Source organism: Aquarana catesbeiana, linkage group LG07, assembly GCF_042186555.1.
Source record: "Aquarana catesbeiana isolate 2022-GZ linkage group LG07, ASM4218655v1, whole genome shotgun sequence".
Lineage (NCBI taxonomy): Eukaryota > Metazoa > Chordata > Amphibia > Anura > Ranidae > Aquarana > Aquarana catesbeiana.
In genome coordinates, this window is record NC_133330.1 from 67,213,133 (window position 1) to 67,229,396 (window position 16,264).

The window sequence follows — 16,264 nt, forward strand, 5'->3', positions numbered from 1 at the left end:
TCCTCATAGAATGTTAACAGGTTGGTCTGGCAAGAACGATCTTTCATAAACCCATGCTGGTTACTACTAATGATACTATTTTCATTAGCAAATTCTTGTATATGTTCCCTTATAATTCCCTCCAATAATTTACAAACTATTGATGTATGGCTGACTGGCCTGTAGTTTCCTTGTATGTATCTTGGCACTTTTTGAATATTGGCACCACGTTAGCTTTCCGCCAGTCTCCTGATACCATTCTGGTTAGTAAGCTGTCCTAACGATTAGGAATATCAGTCTAGCTATGACCTGACTCAATTATTTGAGGACTTTTGGTTATAATCCATCTGGCCCTTGGTGATATAGTATAGCACTGTAAAGCTGGAAACAAAGTCTGTAATTGTAATGAGCAAAAATGTCTGCTTCCCCATGTACAAACATATTTTAGTAGGGAAATCCTGCCACTGGATTCAGATATTGGAAGCCAGTGGGAAAAAAGTTAGACTAACCATAGCAAGAACTTTACTATTACAGTAGATGATATAAGAATGAGATAGAACTCATTGGGCTGTTACAGTGTTATAAATCATAGTTACATAGTAGGTGAGGTCGAAAAAAGACACAAGTCCATCAAGTCCAACCTATGTGTGTGATTATATGTCAGTATTACCTTGTATATCCCTGTATGTTGTGGTCGTTCAGGTGCTTATCTAATAGTTTCTTGAAACCATTGATGCTCCCCACTGAGACCACCGCCTGTGGAAGGGAATTCCACATCCTTGCCGCTCTTACAGTAAAGAATCCTCTACATAGTTTAAGGTTAAATCTTTTTTCTTCTAATTTTAATGAGTGGCCACGAGTCCTGTTAAACTCCCTTCCGCGAAAAAGTTTTATCCCTATTGTGGGGTCACCAGTACGGTATTTGTATATTGAAATCATATCCCCTCTCAAGCATCTCTTCTCCAGAGAGAATAAGTTCAGTGCTCACAACCTTTCCTCATAACTAATATCCTCCAGACCCTTTATTAGCTTTTTTGCCCTTCTTTGTACTCGCTCCATTTCCAGTACATCCCTCCTGAGGACTGGTGCCCAGAACTGGACAGCATACTCTAGGTTCGGCCGGGCCAGAGTCTTATAGAGCGGGAGAATTATTGTTTTATCTCTGGAATTAATCCCCTTTTTAATGCATGCCAATATTCTGTCTGCTTTGTTAGCAGCAGCTTGGCATTGCATGCCATTGCTGAGCCTATCATCTACTAGGAACCCCAGGTACTTTTCCATCCTAGATTCCCCCAGAGGTTCTCCCCCCCAGTGTATAGATTGCATTCATATTTTTTCCACCCAAATGCATTATTTTACATTTTTCTACATTGAACCTCATTTGCCATGTAGTTGCCCACCCCATTCATTTGTTCAGATCTTTTAATCATGTTATTTGTTAAATGGATGAGCTCTGTGAATCTTACCACATCATCTCGGTCTTCCCACTCTACTTCTGATAAATCCACACTGCTGTAATTGGGTTTCCGTCTTTTTTTCCCTTCTTCATACTGTTGGAAATTAAAATAAGTAAAACAACTGGTTTAAAAGAGTTTATCAGTTTTTTACAATGACGTTTGTTGATCTACAAAAGAAAAAAAAAAAGTTGGTTTTAACCTACAGTTTTGTTTGCAACAAGAAATCCTTGGCATTGCTCTAACCAAAAGGAGCAAAGTATTTATATTACCTGTAGAAATTATCACTCTTTAAACAGAGATTTTAAATTAACAGCAAGTTTTTGACTGATTGCCATGGAATATACACCGATCAGCCATAACATTATGACCACTGACAGGTAAAGTGAATTACATTAATTATCTAGTTACAATAGCACCTGGAAGTGGGTGGGATATATTAGGCAACAATTTAACATTTTATCCCTGACGTTGATGTGCTGAAAGCAGAAAAAAATGGGAAAGCGTAAGGATTTGAGCAACTTTGACAAGGACCAAATTGTAATGGCTAGATGACTGGGGCAGAGCAAAACTGCAACTCTTGTGGGATGTTCCTGGTTTGCATTGGTCATGACCTACCAAAAGTGGTCCAAGGACGGAAAACCGGCGACATTGTCAAGGGCAGCCAAGGCTCATTGATGCACGCGAGGAGGGAAGGATGGCCCGTGTAGTCCAATCCAATAGAAGAGCTACTGTAGGTCAAATTACTGAAAAAGTTAATGCTGGTTCTGATAGAAAGGTGTCAGAACACACAGTGCATCACAGTTTGCTGTGTATAGGGCTGCTTAGTGGCATACCGGTCAGGGTGCCCATGCTGACCCGTGTCCACAGCCAAATGTCCCTACAATGGACACGTGAGCACCAGAACTGGACAATGGAGAAATGGAAGAAGGTGGCCTGGTCTGATGAATTCAGTAATGGTTTGAGGAACACAACAACAAGTTTGAGGTTGAGCTAGGCCTCAAATTCTCCAAACCTCAATCCAATTGAGCATCTGTAATGGCCCCACCTTGCAAGTTACAGGACTTAATTAATCTGCTACTGACAGCTTGGTGGCGGATACCATAGCATACTGTCAAAGGTCAAGTGGAGTTAATGTTATGGCTGATCAGTATGTCTGTGTAAATACGTATATATACGCCGTATATATTGCCTCACTTTCTTACCTGAAAACACTTTAGGAAGGGAGAGGATAGGTCCCCAAAGCGAGGATGAATGCTCCCTTAGATCCCTTTCACACGATCCAAAGTAAATCAGTAAGTAAGGCGATTGAATGGTGGTTTGCAGCTGTTCAGTAGGTGATACTGCCACCTCCTGAATGCTTTTTCTTTCAATCCCATGGGGGATTTAACACTGAAATACCACACCGCAACTGTTCCAGCTGGCTTTATTGGGAGCATTTGGCAAGTGGCACCACCTGCCAAACGCAATATGCCAAGTTAAATTAACCACATCACGAAGCATCACAGGAGTGGCAATTTGTTCGAATATAAGCAGCTGTCATGTCAATTTTTAGGGGTCAGGGGCAGTAAAAACATGGATTAAATGCCTGTTTTCAAGACCCCTTTGCCACCTGTGTTGCCACCTATGGAAGACTTATTTATACTGTATGTCCTGTCCAGTAACAACTGTACCATTTTTGATTTCCCACAACTTTCTGTTCCATTGACAGTGGTCACCAGGACAGATAAAGGGGGTAAATCTATCCAGCAGGGTAAAACTTGCGCTATATGAAAAAAATAAATAAATTGGATTTAGATATACCTTAACTGTTGCAATACTTTCTTCTACATACCATACTATGCTATTATAAGTATGTTGAAATCGCAGGTATTCACTGCAGTATAATATACAGGTGCATGCTTGGTGTTATACAGGCTACTGGCAAATTCAAGCGTGGTGGCATCCTAATAAAGCTCCCTGAGATTTCACCCTTTTACATGTGAATAAAGAGCCTAGTTTAGCCACAATAAACACATAGGTAAAATGTAGAGGCCAGGTATATTTTGTTAGAAGCACAGGGGGTGCACAGGACAAGGTCCTATCCTGCTTTACAGATGCAGGAGTGGAAGCATCCCCCATGAGATTGCTAATTTTCATGGCTACCTTTACAGATAGTTCTGCTCCACAACCACATAGGCAACTGCCATGGTTACATAGTGACCTGTCAGAACCTCTTTTGGACATCATGGTGCCCTAGGCACCCTAAAATTATGATACTTGTTGGTGCAAGCTTTAGACATTTTATTGTATGATTAGTAAAAAAAAATGGTGGTAAAAGCCTTTTGCAACTGTACACAACATCATACTAAAGATAGGAGAGAAGATTTCACGTTTTGTGAACTATAAAGAGACTTCTGACTCTAAACATTTTTACACTCCATCCCACAGGTCTTTCTTGAAATTAGCCAAAAATGTACAGAAGTGGCCAAAAGGGAAAGCAAAAAAAAAAAAGTTATCAAACTGTATACATATTTAGGCTTATTTCTGCCCCCCTGTAGCCACCCTGGCAGTACGATTTTGTCAGATTTTTGAATCTCAAAGCGGTACATTGTTTTGCATGGAAATTTGGCGTTTTATATTTTAGGCCTATAGTTCTTAGTAATAACACACTTAAATCTGTCCAAACAAGAGTCTAGTAGATATATCGGATATGATAAAGTTTGAAACACTAAATCATAAATTATAATATAATAAATAACTATAAGAACAATATTAACTCGGAATAAGATTAAAGAAAATTAATATAAGCGGTGCTACGGTGACACTTAGACTGTGATAAAGTGAATGTCCGTTTACACAGACCTATAACATATAACACTTGTAATAGTATCACAAAAATCACCCTGTGCCTATGGTGAAACTACTAAATATGTGCATAAAGTCCATAAACTTGATGAAAAAAATGTAGATGATGTGCAGAATTCTTTAAATTATCCACCAAACCACACGTGTCAGTGATTCCTCTCCCGTCAGATGCAAAACTCACCAGACAAATATGCCTCACACTCTCGTGTTTTGGCAAATAGGCGTGATAAACCTCACAGGTAGGTTTAAACGAGTAATCCAAAGTCCATCCGTGTATGTACAGGTTCAATCCACATGTAAATAAAAATGCACTGATAGTGTAGTACCGTAAAAACAAATTTAATAGCCACTGTGTACACTTCAATCATTACACTCACATAAATCTCTTTAAAACGAGCAATAAATCACAGCACCGTCTCATCAAACTTTCCAGTGTAAACGCCCAACACCAATGCATTAAGGTCACAGCGGACCCGAGGTGTGCGGATGAACTCTCACCACCACTTGCTACACTTCGCTCCTCGGGTTTGGATCTCCGCTTCCTGACTCGGCTCAGCACGTCCTACGTCACACGCTGACTCAGAACTCGGTGCTGTGATTTATTGCTCGTTTAAAAGAGATTTATGTTTTTCTTCAAGTTTATGGACTTTATGCACATATTTAGTAGTGTCACCATTGGCACAGGGTGATTTTTGTGACACTATTACAAGTGTTATATGTTATAGGTCTGTGTAAACGGACATTCACTTTATCACAGTCTAAGTGTCACTGTAGCGCCGCTGCGGTAATTTTCTTTAATCTTATTGCGAGTTAATATTGTTCTTATAATTTATTTGTTTAAAGTGGCAGCTTAATTTCATTTACACACTTTTTCGTTATATTTTAGTATTTAGCGCAGTGGTGGGAACCCAAGAGGGGCGCGGTTTTTTGCTTGGTTACCATTTTCCCAATAAATAACTATAAATAATTATAAAAAATAATAATATAATAATAATAATAATAAAAAAAAAAGAATTCCCCCACAAATCACTATCACTCAATTCTGCAAGTGTTCTAATTTATTATCGCTGTTTTCTAGCTGGTCTAAAACCAATTTTGACGTAAAGGGACACTTTTTGGTTTCCATGGACAATCTCAAGTTTCCAGGCAGAAAGAACAGTACATACGGTATGATAAAAGTGCATGCAGGGCACTGGACAAAGCACTAGGGACAAAAGGAATGTGAAATGATTTCATACCGTAATGTATTCTGTAAAATTACATTGTACTGTATGTGCAATGAATTTTGCACGTTTTGAATTTGCCGCAACGTTTTGCAGAGAACGGAGCCTGGCACACAGAGGCATCGGGTGGAGGACAGAGCCCACGGACACAGCGGGGGACATCGCAGGATCCTGGGGACAAGGTAAGTACACTGCACCAGGATCCTGAGATGCAATCTCGAGTGTGGCTCGCTTATGGTGCTGAAATTTAACCCCGAGCCACACTCGGGAAAACCGCCAGGGAGGTTAATCCATGCTGCCTTATGCACCTGGCCATGAGTGGAAATATGGAAAATACTGCCCTCTGGCTTAGGCCCCTTTCACACTGGGGCGGTGGGGGTGTCGGCGGTACATCAGTGCTACTTTTAGCGCTGCTGTACCGTCGTTCTTGTAGCTGTATTCGGCCGCTAGCGGTGCAGTTTTAACCCCCGCTGGCGGCCGAAAAAGGGTTAAAATCACTCGTACAGCGCGGCTATAGCCGCGGTATTGCCGCGGTATAGCCGCGCTGTCCCATTGATTTCAATATGCAGGAGCGGTTTAGGAGCGGTGAATACACCGCTCCTTCACCGCTCCAAAGAAGCGGTTTGCAGGACTTTTTTCACCGTCCTGCCAGCGCACCGCTTCAGTGTGAAAGCCCTCGGGCTTTCACACTGAACAAACAAAACGGTTTGCAGGCGGTATTTTTAGCACAATACCGCCTGCAAACCGCCTCAGTGTGAAAGGGGCCTTATTGCTTAGCATTGTGGTCCTAGATGCAATAAACATATTAGGGTTTATTTACTAAAAGTACAGTTGCACGCCGCAAGTTTAGCTGCTCCAGAGATTAGTAAATGAGGTAAAGCTCTGCTGACTGCCATCATCCAATCACGTGCAAGCAAAAATTCAGTTTTTTTTTTTCTTTGCACGTGATTGGGTACGCTTTGCAAAGTGACGCTTTAGCTCATTTACTAAGCTCTGGAGCAACTGCACTTGCAGAGTGCTACTGCACGGTGCAAAGTGTACAGTCTATTTGCCTTTAGTAAATCAACCCCATTATCTGCATGGAGTTTGTATGTTTGTCTGTGTTTTTGTGGGTTTGCTGATCGTGCTCTACAGTACTTTCCTCCCTCTGTCCAGACCTGATATAATTTTAGCTGTATTAGAGCACTTCCAACAAAAACATCCCAGTACTGTCTATGTTACTTATTTGCATTAACATTTACATTTTTGGGTCAAGCTTTTGGGGTGTTCTCTTATTTCAACATTTTGCCAAAACATTCTGTATCAGTACTGCTTAGACTGACAAGGAGGGAGCCACTCAAAAGTCTTGAAAATTTAAAGCAGTATTAAATCCAAAAGCAAACATTTATTATATTGCAGTTTACCAATCCCTAGATGTGATGGCTGCATTAGCTTTCTTTGTTTAGGCTTTCTTTCGTCTACTTTAATGTGTAAGTCTATCGTTCTTTAAAAGAATAAGCTCTCTTGCAGTTACAGGAATGAGACAAATTTAACACTGCCAGGGGTGTTTAAAATGATCAACTTTTATTTATGCCTGTAAAATCTTTATCCCAAAAGGAAAAAAAAAGCTGTTGCTGTAACTGGCAATAATCCCCAACCTGGCAATTCACCTGTCCAAATGTGTCCCTGTGCTCCTTCATCCAGAGTGGGATTACTCTAATGCCGCGTACACACGATCGGAAATTCGGCCAGCAAAAGACCGATGAGAACTTTTGGTCGGAAAATGTGACCTTGTGTATGCTCCATCGGTCTTTTTCTGGCGGAATTCCTGCCAGCGAAAGATTGAGAGCAGGTTCTCAATTTTTTCGGTCGGAAAAAGTTCCAATCCGAAAATGCGATCGTCTGTACAAATTCCGACGCGCAAAATTCCTACGCATGCTCAGAAGCACTGAACTTCATTTTCTCGGCTCGTCGCAGTGTTGTACGTCACCGCATTCTTGATGGTCGAAAGTTCAGAGAACTTTTGTGTGACCGTGTGTATGCAAGGCAAGCTTGAGCGGAATTCCGCTCGTGTGTACGCGGCATAATACAGGAGGTGTGTTACTGGCCAGATCACCAGGTGAAAACAGAAGGAAAAAAAGCCTAAAAAAGAAACACAATGCAACCACCACATCTTATGATAGGTAAGCTGCAATAGATCACATTTTTGGGTGTGGGTTTAATACCACCTTAAATGTTAGTGCAAATTTTTTAAAAAAAGGTTAAAAATCAAAAGGATGCTCCCTATTATTATCATTGCAAGTGTGTTATGTTATTCTTTGAATTACACTGTTCTCCCACTATACTCAGCTCTCATGGCAACCATTTTTTTTGTCTCTGCTACGTTCCATCTTGTATGTTCTTATATTTGAAACTCAATAAAAATTTATTGCAGAAAAAAAAAAAGGTTAAAAAAAAAAAAAAAAAAAAAAAAACGCATCATGTCAGTTGTTTTTTCCTACTGGCCAGAAACATATCATTAGCCACGCTAATCATAAATGACTAAACTGTCCATTACAAAGTGTTTGTATGATTGTGGTAGAGATATGGTATGATGAGCTCTTCTCGGACAGGAAATGATGCAAATAGTTTTATGCACTCATTAAAAGCACGTATTAAATGTTAGTACAATAAGTAAAACAACTAATATACAAGGGGTATATGATCTTTAATAAGCATGATTCTTCCATAATAGTTTCCAAACTTCTATTGAGTTTCTTCAGTTTTATTTTAAGTTGGCATCATCAGTGATAAGGGACAGATCCAAATTACGAACATGTAATGAGTTATAATACTTTTAATTTGTAAATATGTGTAATTATTTTAGGTGTGTGCTAGTAACTAACTACTGCATTTTGCCAAATGACAGCTATTTTGCGTGCGATGTTGAGTGATACTGTATAGTACAGCAAGTAAATTATATGGTGCTCCAATTTTTTTTCTTATTAGTACTTTACACTATGCTTGTACTTGCCAAGTAGTTTAATTGGTTTTGTTATCTTGCAGCTTAATTACATGTTCTTTTCTTTGTATAGTTTATAGTATAGACATACAGTGCATGCTATGATCAACCTGATAGGGGTCTTCACTATGGAAATGGAATTACTCTGGTGTGTTTGGGGGGCTCACCACTCCCACTTTTTTCTGGCTCTGTATTGCATGTATGTAAGTTGCACACAATTAGTAAATAATCAGGATATAAAGATTATGTATATATTTCTACTATCTATAAAGTATTTACAATGGTCACTAGTCTGTAGAAGATTAGCATTAGTCTATATCAGGCATGCTAAACCCATGGCCTGCAGGGCAAATGTGGCCCGTGGAGTCATCTGATGTGGCCCTCAACCTCAAACCATGGCAATCCTTACAGCTTCCTTTGGGTGCACGCTGCTTTACTGATTGATCGCTGGTCTTCCATAATCTCAGTGGCTGTCATACACAAGGCACTATTGGGGCCAGCTCCCCGCTCTTCTGCTTCTTTCCTAACACAAATACACGGGGAGAAGAACCTTTAGCCGAGTGAATTACAGTTAGTGGCATCGATACAGGGGTTTCCGAAGGTGGATTCTCACAGTTGTGTGATGAGCTTGGCTTCATTCCGGGAGCATGTGAGTGCATTATGCATAGCTCCCAACTGTCCCTGATTTTGAGGGACTGTCCCTGATTTCGAGCAATGTCCCTCTGTCCCTCATTCCTCCTCATTTGTCCCTCATTTTGGTCTGATTTATATAGTTGTATATAAAATGCACTTTTTATCTTTCAAAAAAAAGGTTTCCCAGTGCTAAACCTTTCATCCAAATTCTAAATTGCTGCTTTTGTAAATTTTAAAAGTCATTATAAAGGAATAGTAGTGGTAAAAAAAAAAGCCCTTGTGGATTTAATTAACCTTTTTTTTGGTTATTTCTCCTTTAAGGGGGTGTGGCAGGGGGCGTGTCCTATGCCTACATATGTTTGCTAGTAGGTGTCCCTCATTCCCATCTCAAAATGTTGGGAGGTATGCATTATGTGTCATTTTATCTTTGCCTAATAAGGATTTTTATTTCATTATTAGCATGTGCTTTCCTTGTCTGTTGTTTTTTGTTTAGATTGTCCACAGTCTTTGTTTTGGTAATTCGAGGGATGGTAGCAAAGACCCCGATATAGAAAAGTCTGAAATCTTTTTTGACTGGTCACACCTGAGTGGGATTAATGGTGATTTGGTTAATAAAAATGAGATTTATGTGATTGAGAATAAACAGTGGGTAAACATCCAGCAGGGCTTGGTCCCATGGAAAATGACAATCCTGACTGCTGTTTAAAATCTTCATTATGTTATTAAAAATAAAAATGTGAAATTCTGAACAATTTCATTTCATTGTGGCTCGTGACCAGTTACCAAATCACTTTGTGGCCTGCGTTCTTTAAAAGGTTGAGCACCCCGGTCTAAGTGGTAGCATTACCGTCATTACCTGCACTTAAAGTGGTTGTAAACCCTCCCTAGTGACTTTTAACTATAGGTAAGCCTAGAATAAGGCTTACCTATAGGTAGTGGAAATATCTCCTAAACGTGTGCCGTTTATGAGATATTTCACTTGTAGTGCACTGATGATGTAATCGGTGCATGCACTGTGAAGAAACGGACCACAGTGTCATTTCTCCCCCCAGCCTGTGCCATTACCGGGTACATGCGCGGGAGTGAAATCACGTGGCTCTGGCCGGCCACAGAGCCGGAGTCCGCGGCCCCCCGGAATGGAAGAGGGGTGAAGATGGACGCAGCCTGCACAGGGGACAGCGATGGATTCGTTTGCAGGTAAGTGTCACATTATGCTTTTAATTTGCAGGCTTTGCAGGGAGCAAAAGAGGAAGTAAAACCCATCAGGGTTTATTTCCTCTTTAGGCAAGCACTCGGTCACATACCGTGCCTTAAAAAGCATTCATACCCCTTGAAATTTTCCACATTTTGTCATGTTACAACCAAAAATGTAAATGTATTTTATTGGGATTGTATGTGATAGACCAACACAAAGTGGCACATAATTGTGAAGTGGAAGGAAAATGATAAGCGATTTTCATTTTTTTTTTCAAATAAATATGTGAAAAGTGTGGGGTACATTTGTATTCAGCCCCCCTCAATACCTTGTAATATCACCCTTCGCTGCAATTACAGCTGCAAGTCTTTTTGGGGATGTCTCTACCAGCTTTGCATATCTAGAGAGTGACATTTTAGCCCATTCAAGCTCTGTTAGATTGGATGGAGAGCATCTGTGAAAAGCAAGTCGTGTGTTGGAAGGCAACATGGTTTAATATCTTATATTTCTGCAGTTATACTGCCTGGTTGAGCAAGCCATTTGGCCTATGTTGGAAATTGCCTCTTGGAATGCCAGTTCAGCAAGTTTACCCAGCAGGGTGTTTGAAACAAGGAGTCATAAATAGGAATTCATATCCTAACAGGATGTTCTCGCATAGGCCTTCTGATGTGAGGTATGAGGGTAGAGGAACACCAGATAAGACCTCCTGGGGTGGTTACACCAACAACAAAGGCCAGCTGTTACTGAAGGATGACTCGGGTATAATAGCGGTGATTCATGGACGAATGCTGCCCCTAGTGGAGACTGCAGCATGCTTCCAGGAGGAAGAAGAATATGCTTCCTGGTGATTAGGAAGAACTGCCTCTTATGGATTTTTATTTGGACAGAGGGCTATACAGGGTGTTTGTGTGTGTGGTGTCTGAGTGAGCTTTAAAAGTAGTGGCCAGCTAGAGTTACCTTTCTTGCCCATTAAGCCCAGCTGAGATATCAAATACAGAGGACGCCCTTAAGTAAAGCATCTTCTATATTCTTTTGTTTTATATGCTCTGTAGTCTTATTTTAGTATTTTAATGTTAGCATTTCTACTTTCTTTATAATAAATTAGATCCTTGCTTATTTAAGCAGTGTGTTTATTTTATAGCTAGTGTTGTTGCAATATCACCATTAACTCTATCAGAGCTTTGATAAACTAGCTAACAATAGGAATAGACAAGATAATACATAGTTATAATAAATAGGGGAAATCCAAAACCTAGAGCGTGAAATGTTTGGCCATTCTTTTGTGCAAAAATAGCTCAAGCTCTGTCAGATTGGATGGAGAGCGTCTGTGAACAGCAATTTTCAAGTCTTGCCACAGATTTTCAATTGGATTTAGGTCTGTAATGTGAATGGGCCATTCTAACACATGAATATGCTTTGATCAAAACCATTCCATTGTAGCTTTGGTTGTATGTTTAGGGTCATTGCCCTGCTGGAAGGTAAACCTCTGCCCCAATCTCAAGTCTTTTGCAGACTCTAACAGGTTTTCTTCTAAGATTGTCTGTATTTGGCTCCATCCATCTTCCTATCAACTCTGACCAGCTTTCCTGTCCCTGCCAAAGAAAAGCATCCCCACAACATGATGCTGCCACCACAATGTTTCATGGTGGGAATGGTGTGTTCAGGGTGGTGTGCAGTGTTAGTTTTCTGGTGTGCAGTGTTAGTTTTTCACATAGCACTTTGCTTTTAGGCCAAAAAGTTCAATTTTGGTCTCATCTGACCAGAGCACCATCTTCCACATGTTTGCTGTGTCCCCTACATGGCTTCTGGCAAACTGCAAACAGGACTTCTTATGGCTTTCCTTCAACAATGGCTTTTTTTCCCACTCTTCCATAAAGGCCAGATTTGTGGAGTCCACAACTAATAGTTGTCCTGTGGACAGATTCTCCCACCTGAACTCTGGATCTCTGTAGCTCCTCCAGAGTTACCATGGACCTCTTGGCTGCTTCTCTAATTAATGCTCTGCTTGCCCTGCCAGTAGGTTTGCAGTTATGCGATGATGGATTAAACAGTGCTCCGTGAGATGTTCAAAGCTTGGGATATTTTTTTAAAATCTAACCCTGCTTTAAACTTTTCCACAACTTCATCCCTGACCTGTCTGGTGTGTTCATGATGCTATTTTTTCACTATGGTTCTCTAACAAACCTCTGAGGGCTTCACAGAACAGCTGTATTTAAACTGAGATTAAATTACACACAGGTGGACTCTAATTAGGTAACTTCTGAAGGCAATTGCTTCCACTAGATTTTAGGGGTATCAGAGTAAATGGGACTGAATACAAATGCATGCCACACTTTCCACATATGTATTTGTAAAACAAATTGAAAACCATTTATCATTTCCTTTCACTCCACAATTATGTGCCACTTTGTGTTGGCCTATCACATAAAACCATAAGAAAATTCCAAGGGGTATGAATACTTTTTCAAGGCACTGTATCTGCAGATCTTCAGCAAAAAGATTTATTGCGTGGAAATCCCTAAAAGTCCCTATCACACACTCTTGCCCACAGTGGCCATGAATACCTTACATTTGGATAACACTAATTAAGTATCTGTCACTAAAAATAACCTATTATTAAAAACTGAACATGACTACGTGCGAGTCTCAGTGGTGATCACAAAAAAAAATAATATATACAGTATCTCTCAAAAGTGAGTACACCCCTCACATTTTTGTAAATATTCTATTATATCTTTTCATGTGACAACACTGAAGAAATGACACTTTGCTACAATGTAAAGTAGTGAGTGTACAGCTTGTATAACAGTGTAAATCTGCTGTCCTCTCAAAATAACTCAACACACAGCCATTAATGTCTAAACTGCTGGCAACAAAAGTGAGTACACCCCTGAGTGAAAATGTCAAAATTGGGCCCAAAGTGTCAATATTTTGTGTGGCCACCATTAGTACCCAGCAGTGCCTTAACCCTCTTGGGCATGGCGTTCACCAGAGATTCACAGGTTGCCACTGGAGTCCTCTTCCACTCCTCCATGATGGCATCACAGAGCTGGTGGATGTTAGAGACCTTGCACTCCTCCACCTTCTGTTTGAGGATGCCCCACAGATGCACAATAGGGTTGAGACATGTTTGGCCAGTACATCACCTTTACCCTCAGCTTCTTTAGCAAGGCAGAGGTCATCTTGGAGGTGTGTTTAGGGCCATTATCATGTCGGAATACTGCCCTGCAGCCCAGTCAATGCAGCCCCAGACCATGACACTCCCACCACCATGCTTGACTGTAGGCAAGACACACTTGTCTTTGTACTCCTCAGCTGGTTGCCGCCACACACGCTTGACACCATCTGAACCAAATAAGTTTATCTTGGTCTCATCAGACCACAGGACTGTTTGCAGGCTTTTTTATGACAGCCATGTAGACCAATTTAATGCAGTGTGCGGCGTATGGTCTGAGCACTGACAAGCTGACCGCCCGCCCCTTCAACCTCTGCAGCAATGCTGGCAGCACTCATACTGTACATCTATTTCCCAAAGACAACCTATGGATATGACGCTGAGCATGTGTATTTAACTTCTTTGGTTGACCATGGCAAGGCCTGTTCTGAGTGGAACCTTTCCTGTTAAACCGCTGTATGGTCTTGGCCACTGTAATGCAGCTCGGTTTCAGGGTCTTGGCAATTTTCTTATAGCCTAGGTCATCTTTATGTAGAGCAACAGTTCTTTTTTTCAGATCCTCAGAGAGTTCCATGAGGTGCCATGTTGAACTTCCAGTGACCAGTATGAGAAAGTGAGAGCGATAACACCAAATTTACCACACCTGCTCCCCATTTACACCTGAGACCTTGTAACACTAATGAGTCACATGACACCAGGGAGAGAAAATGGCTAATTGAGCCCAATTTGGACATTTTCACTTAGGGGTGTACTCAATTTTGTTGCCAGTGGCTAGACATGAAGGGCTATGTGTTGAGTTATTTTGAGGGGACAGCAAATTTACACTGTTATACAAGCTGTACACTCACTGCTTTACATTGTAGCAAAGTGTCATTTCTTCAGTGTTGTCACATGAAAAGATATAATAAAATATTTACAAAAATGTGAGGGGTGTACTCACTTTTGGGAGATATTGTATATATATATATATATATATATATATATATATATATATATATATAGCCACACTTCCCACACATACCTGGGTGTGGAGAGTGTGTCTAGATGAAGGTGACACTTATAGTATGTGACAACTTATGTTTTCTTGCTGCTACTTTCTGATCTTCTTTTTTTTACTAATAATAAACAAATGTGTATACACTATAATGCCAAAAGTTTTGGGCCGCCTGCCTTTACATGCACATGAACTTTAATACCATCCTAGTCTTAGTCCGTAGGGTTCAATATTGAGTTGGCCCACCCTTTGCAGTTTTAACAGCTTCAACTCTTCTGGGAAGGCTGTCCACAAGGTTTAGCAGTGTGTCTATGGAAATGTTTGACCATTCTTCCAGAAGCGCATATTTGAGGTCAGGCACTGATGTTGGGCGAGAAGGCTCGGCTCGCAGTCTCCGCTCTAATTCATCCCAAAGGTGTTCTATCGGGTTAAGATTAGGACTCTGGGCAGGCCAGTCAAGCAGATCCTGGGTGTAATGAAGGACTCCTGCAGATCTGTCAGTGTATCTGCATGCCCGTACATCCTGTATGGGCAAGCAGATACTCACTGACAGGAAGAGAGAATTAAGCTGACAGGCACAAAGGCTGCCGGACCTTGTAGTTTTCATTTACAGGACACTGTGAATGAGTGACACGGGCGGGCGGACCCCTGCTCGGCGACATTTTTTTTAATTATGACAGCTCTTGGGGGGGGGGGGGGGGTTCCTGCTAGCTGTCGGATCGGGGATCAGGGAGGTGCGGGGGTCAGTCCGTTCGTAATATGGGTGTAACACGTAACGAACATGTTAAGAAAGGTGAACTTATCCTTTAATTCATGCCCCAAAAAATTTCCCTAACTGCTAAACTAGAAGGACTGTAATGGCACCAAAGGTTAAAATATCAAATTGGTTTATTAACCACTTCAGCCCCGGAAGAATTTACCCCCTTCCTGACCAGAGCGCTTTTTGCGATTCGGCACTGCGTCGCTTTAACTGACAATTGCACGGTCGTGCGACTTTGTACCCAAACAAAATTGACGTCCTTTTTTTCCCACAAATAGAGCTTTCTTTTGGTGGTATTTGATTGCCTCTGTGTTTTTTATTTTTTGCGCTATAAACAAAAAAAGACCAACAATTTTGAAAAAAACACATTATTTTTTACTTTTTGCTATAATAAATGACCCCAAAAATATATAAAAAAATTTTTTTTTTCCACAGTTTAGGCCGATATATATTCTTCTACATATTTTTGGTAAAAAAATTGCAATAAGCATATATTGATTGGTTTGCGCAAAATTTATAGTGTCTACAAAATAGGGGATAGTTTTATGGCATTTATTTAAAAAAAATTTTTATTAGTAATGGCGGCGATCTGCGATTTTTATCGGGACTGCGACATTATGGTGGACAGATTGGACACTTTTGACAATATTTTGGGACCATTGTCATTTATACAGCGATAAGTGCTATAAAAAATGCATTGATTACTGTGTAAATGACACTGGCAGTGAAGGGGTTAACCACTAGGGGGCAGTGAAGGGCTTAAGTGTGTCCTAGGGAATGATTCTAACTGTGGGGGGGAGGGGCTATACCTCACATGACACTGATCACTGCTTTCGATGACAGAGAGCAGTGATCTCTGTCCTGTCACTAGGCAGAACAGGGAAATGCTTTGTTTACAAAAGCATCTCCCCGTTCTACCTCTCTGTGACACGATCGCGGGCAACTGGCAGACATTGAGTTCGTGGGACCCGTGGTCCACGAGACTGCGGCGGGCGCGTGCGCACCGCCGGTGGCGCGCATGCAC

The 16,264-nt window shown here is 40.9% G+C and overlaps 1 protein-coding gene across 3 annotated transcripts in view; it reads right to left on the minus strand.

Annotated features, from left to right (window-relative positions):
* The window catches only part of CACNA2D3 (calcium voltage-gated channel auxiliary subunit alpha2delta 3), a 1,508,837-nt gene that overhangs the window by 425,182 nt on the left and 1,067,391 nt on the right, over nt 1-16,264 (minus strand). For all 3 annotated transcript variants that reach the window (XM_073592282.1, XM_073592284.1, XM_073592285.1), the window contains one exon: nt 1,446-1,529. In XM_073592282.1, the coding sequence (XP_073448383.1) occupies nt 1,446-1,529 (84 nt within the window). The remainder of the gene's footprint in view (nt 1-1,445; nt 1,530-16,264) is intronic.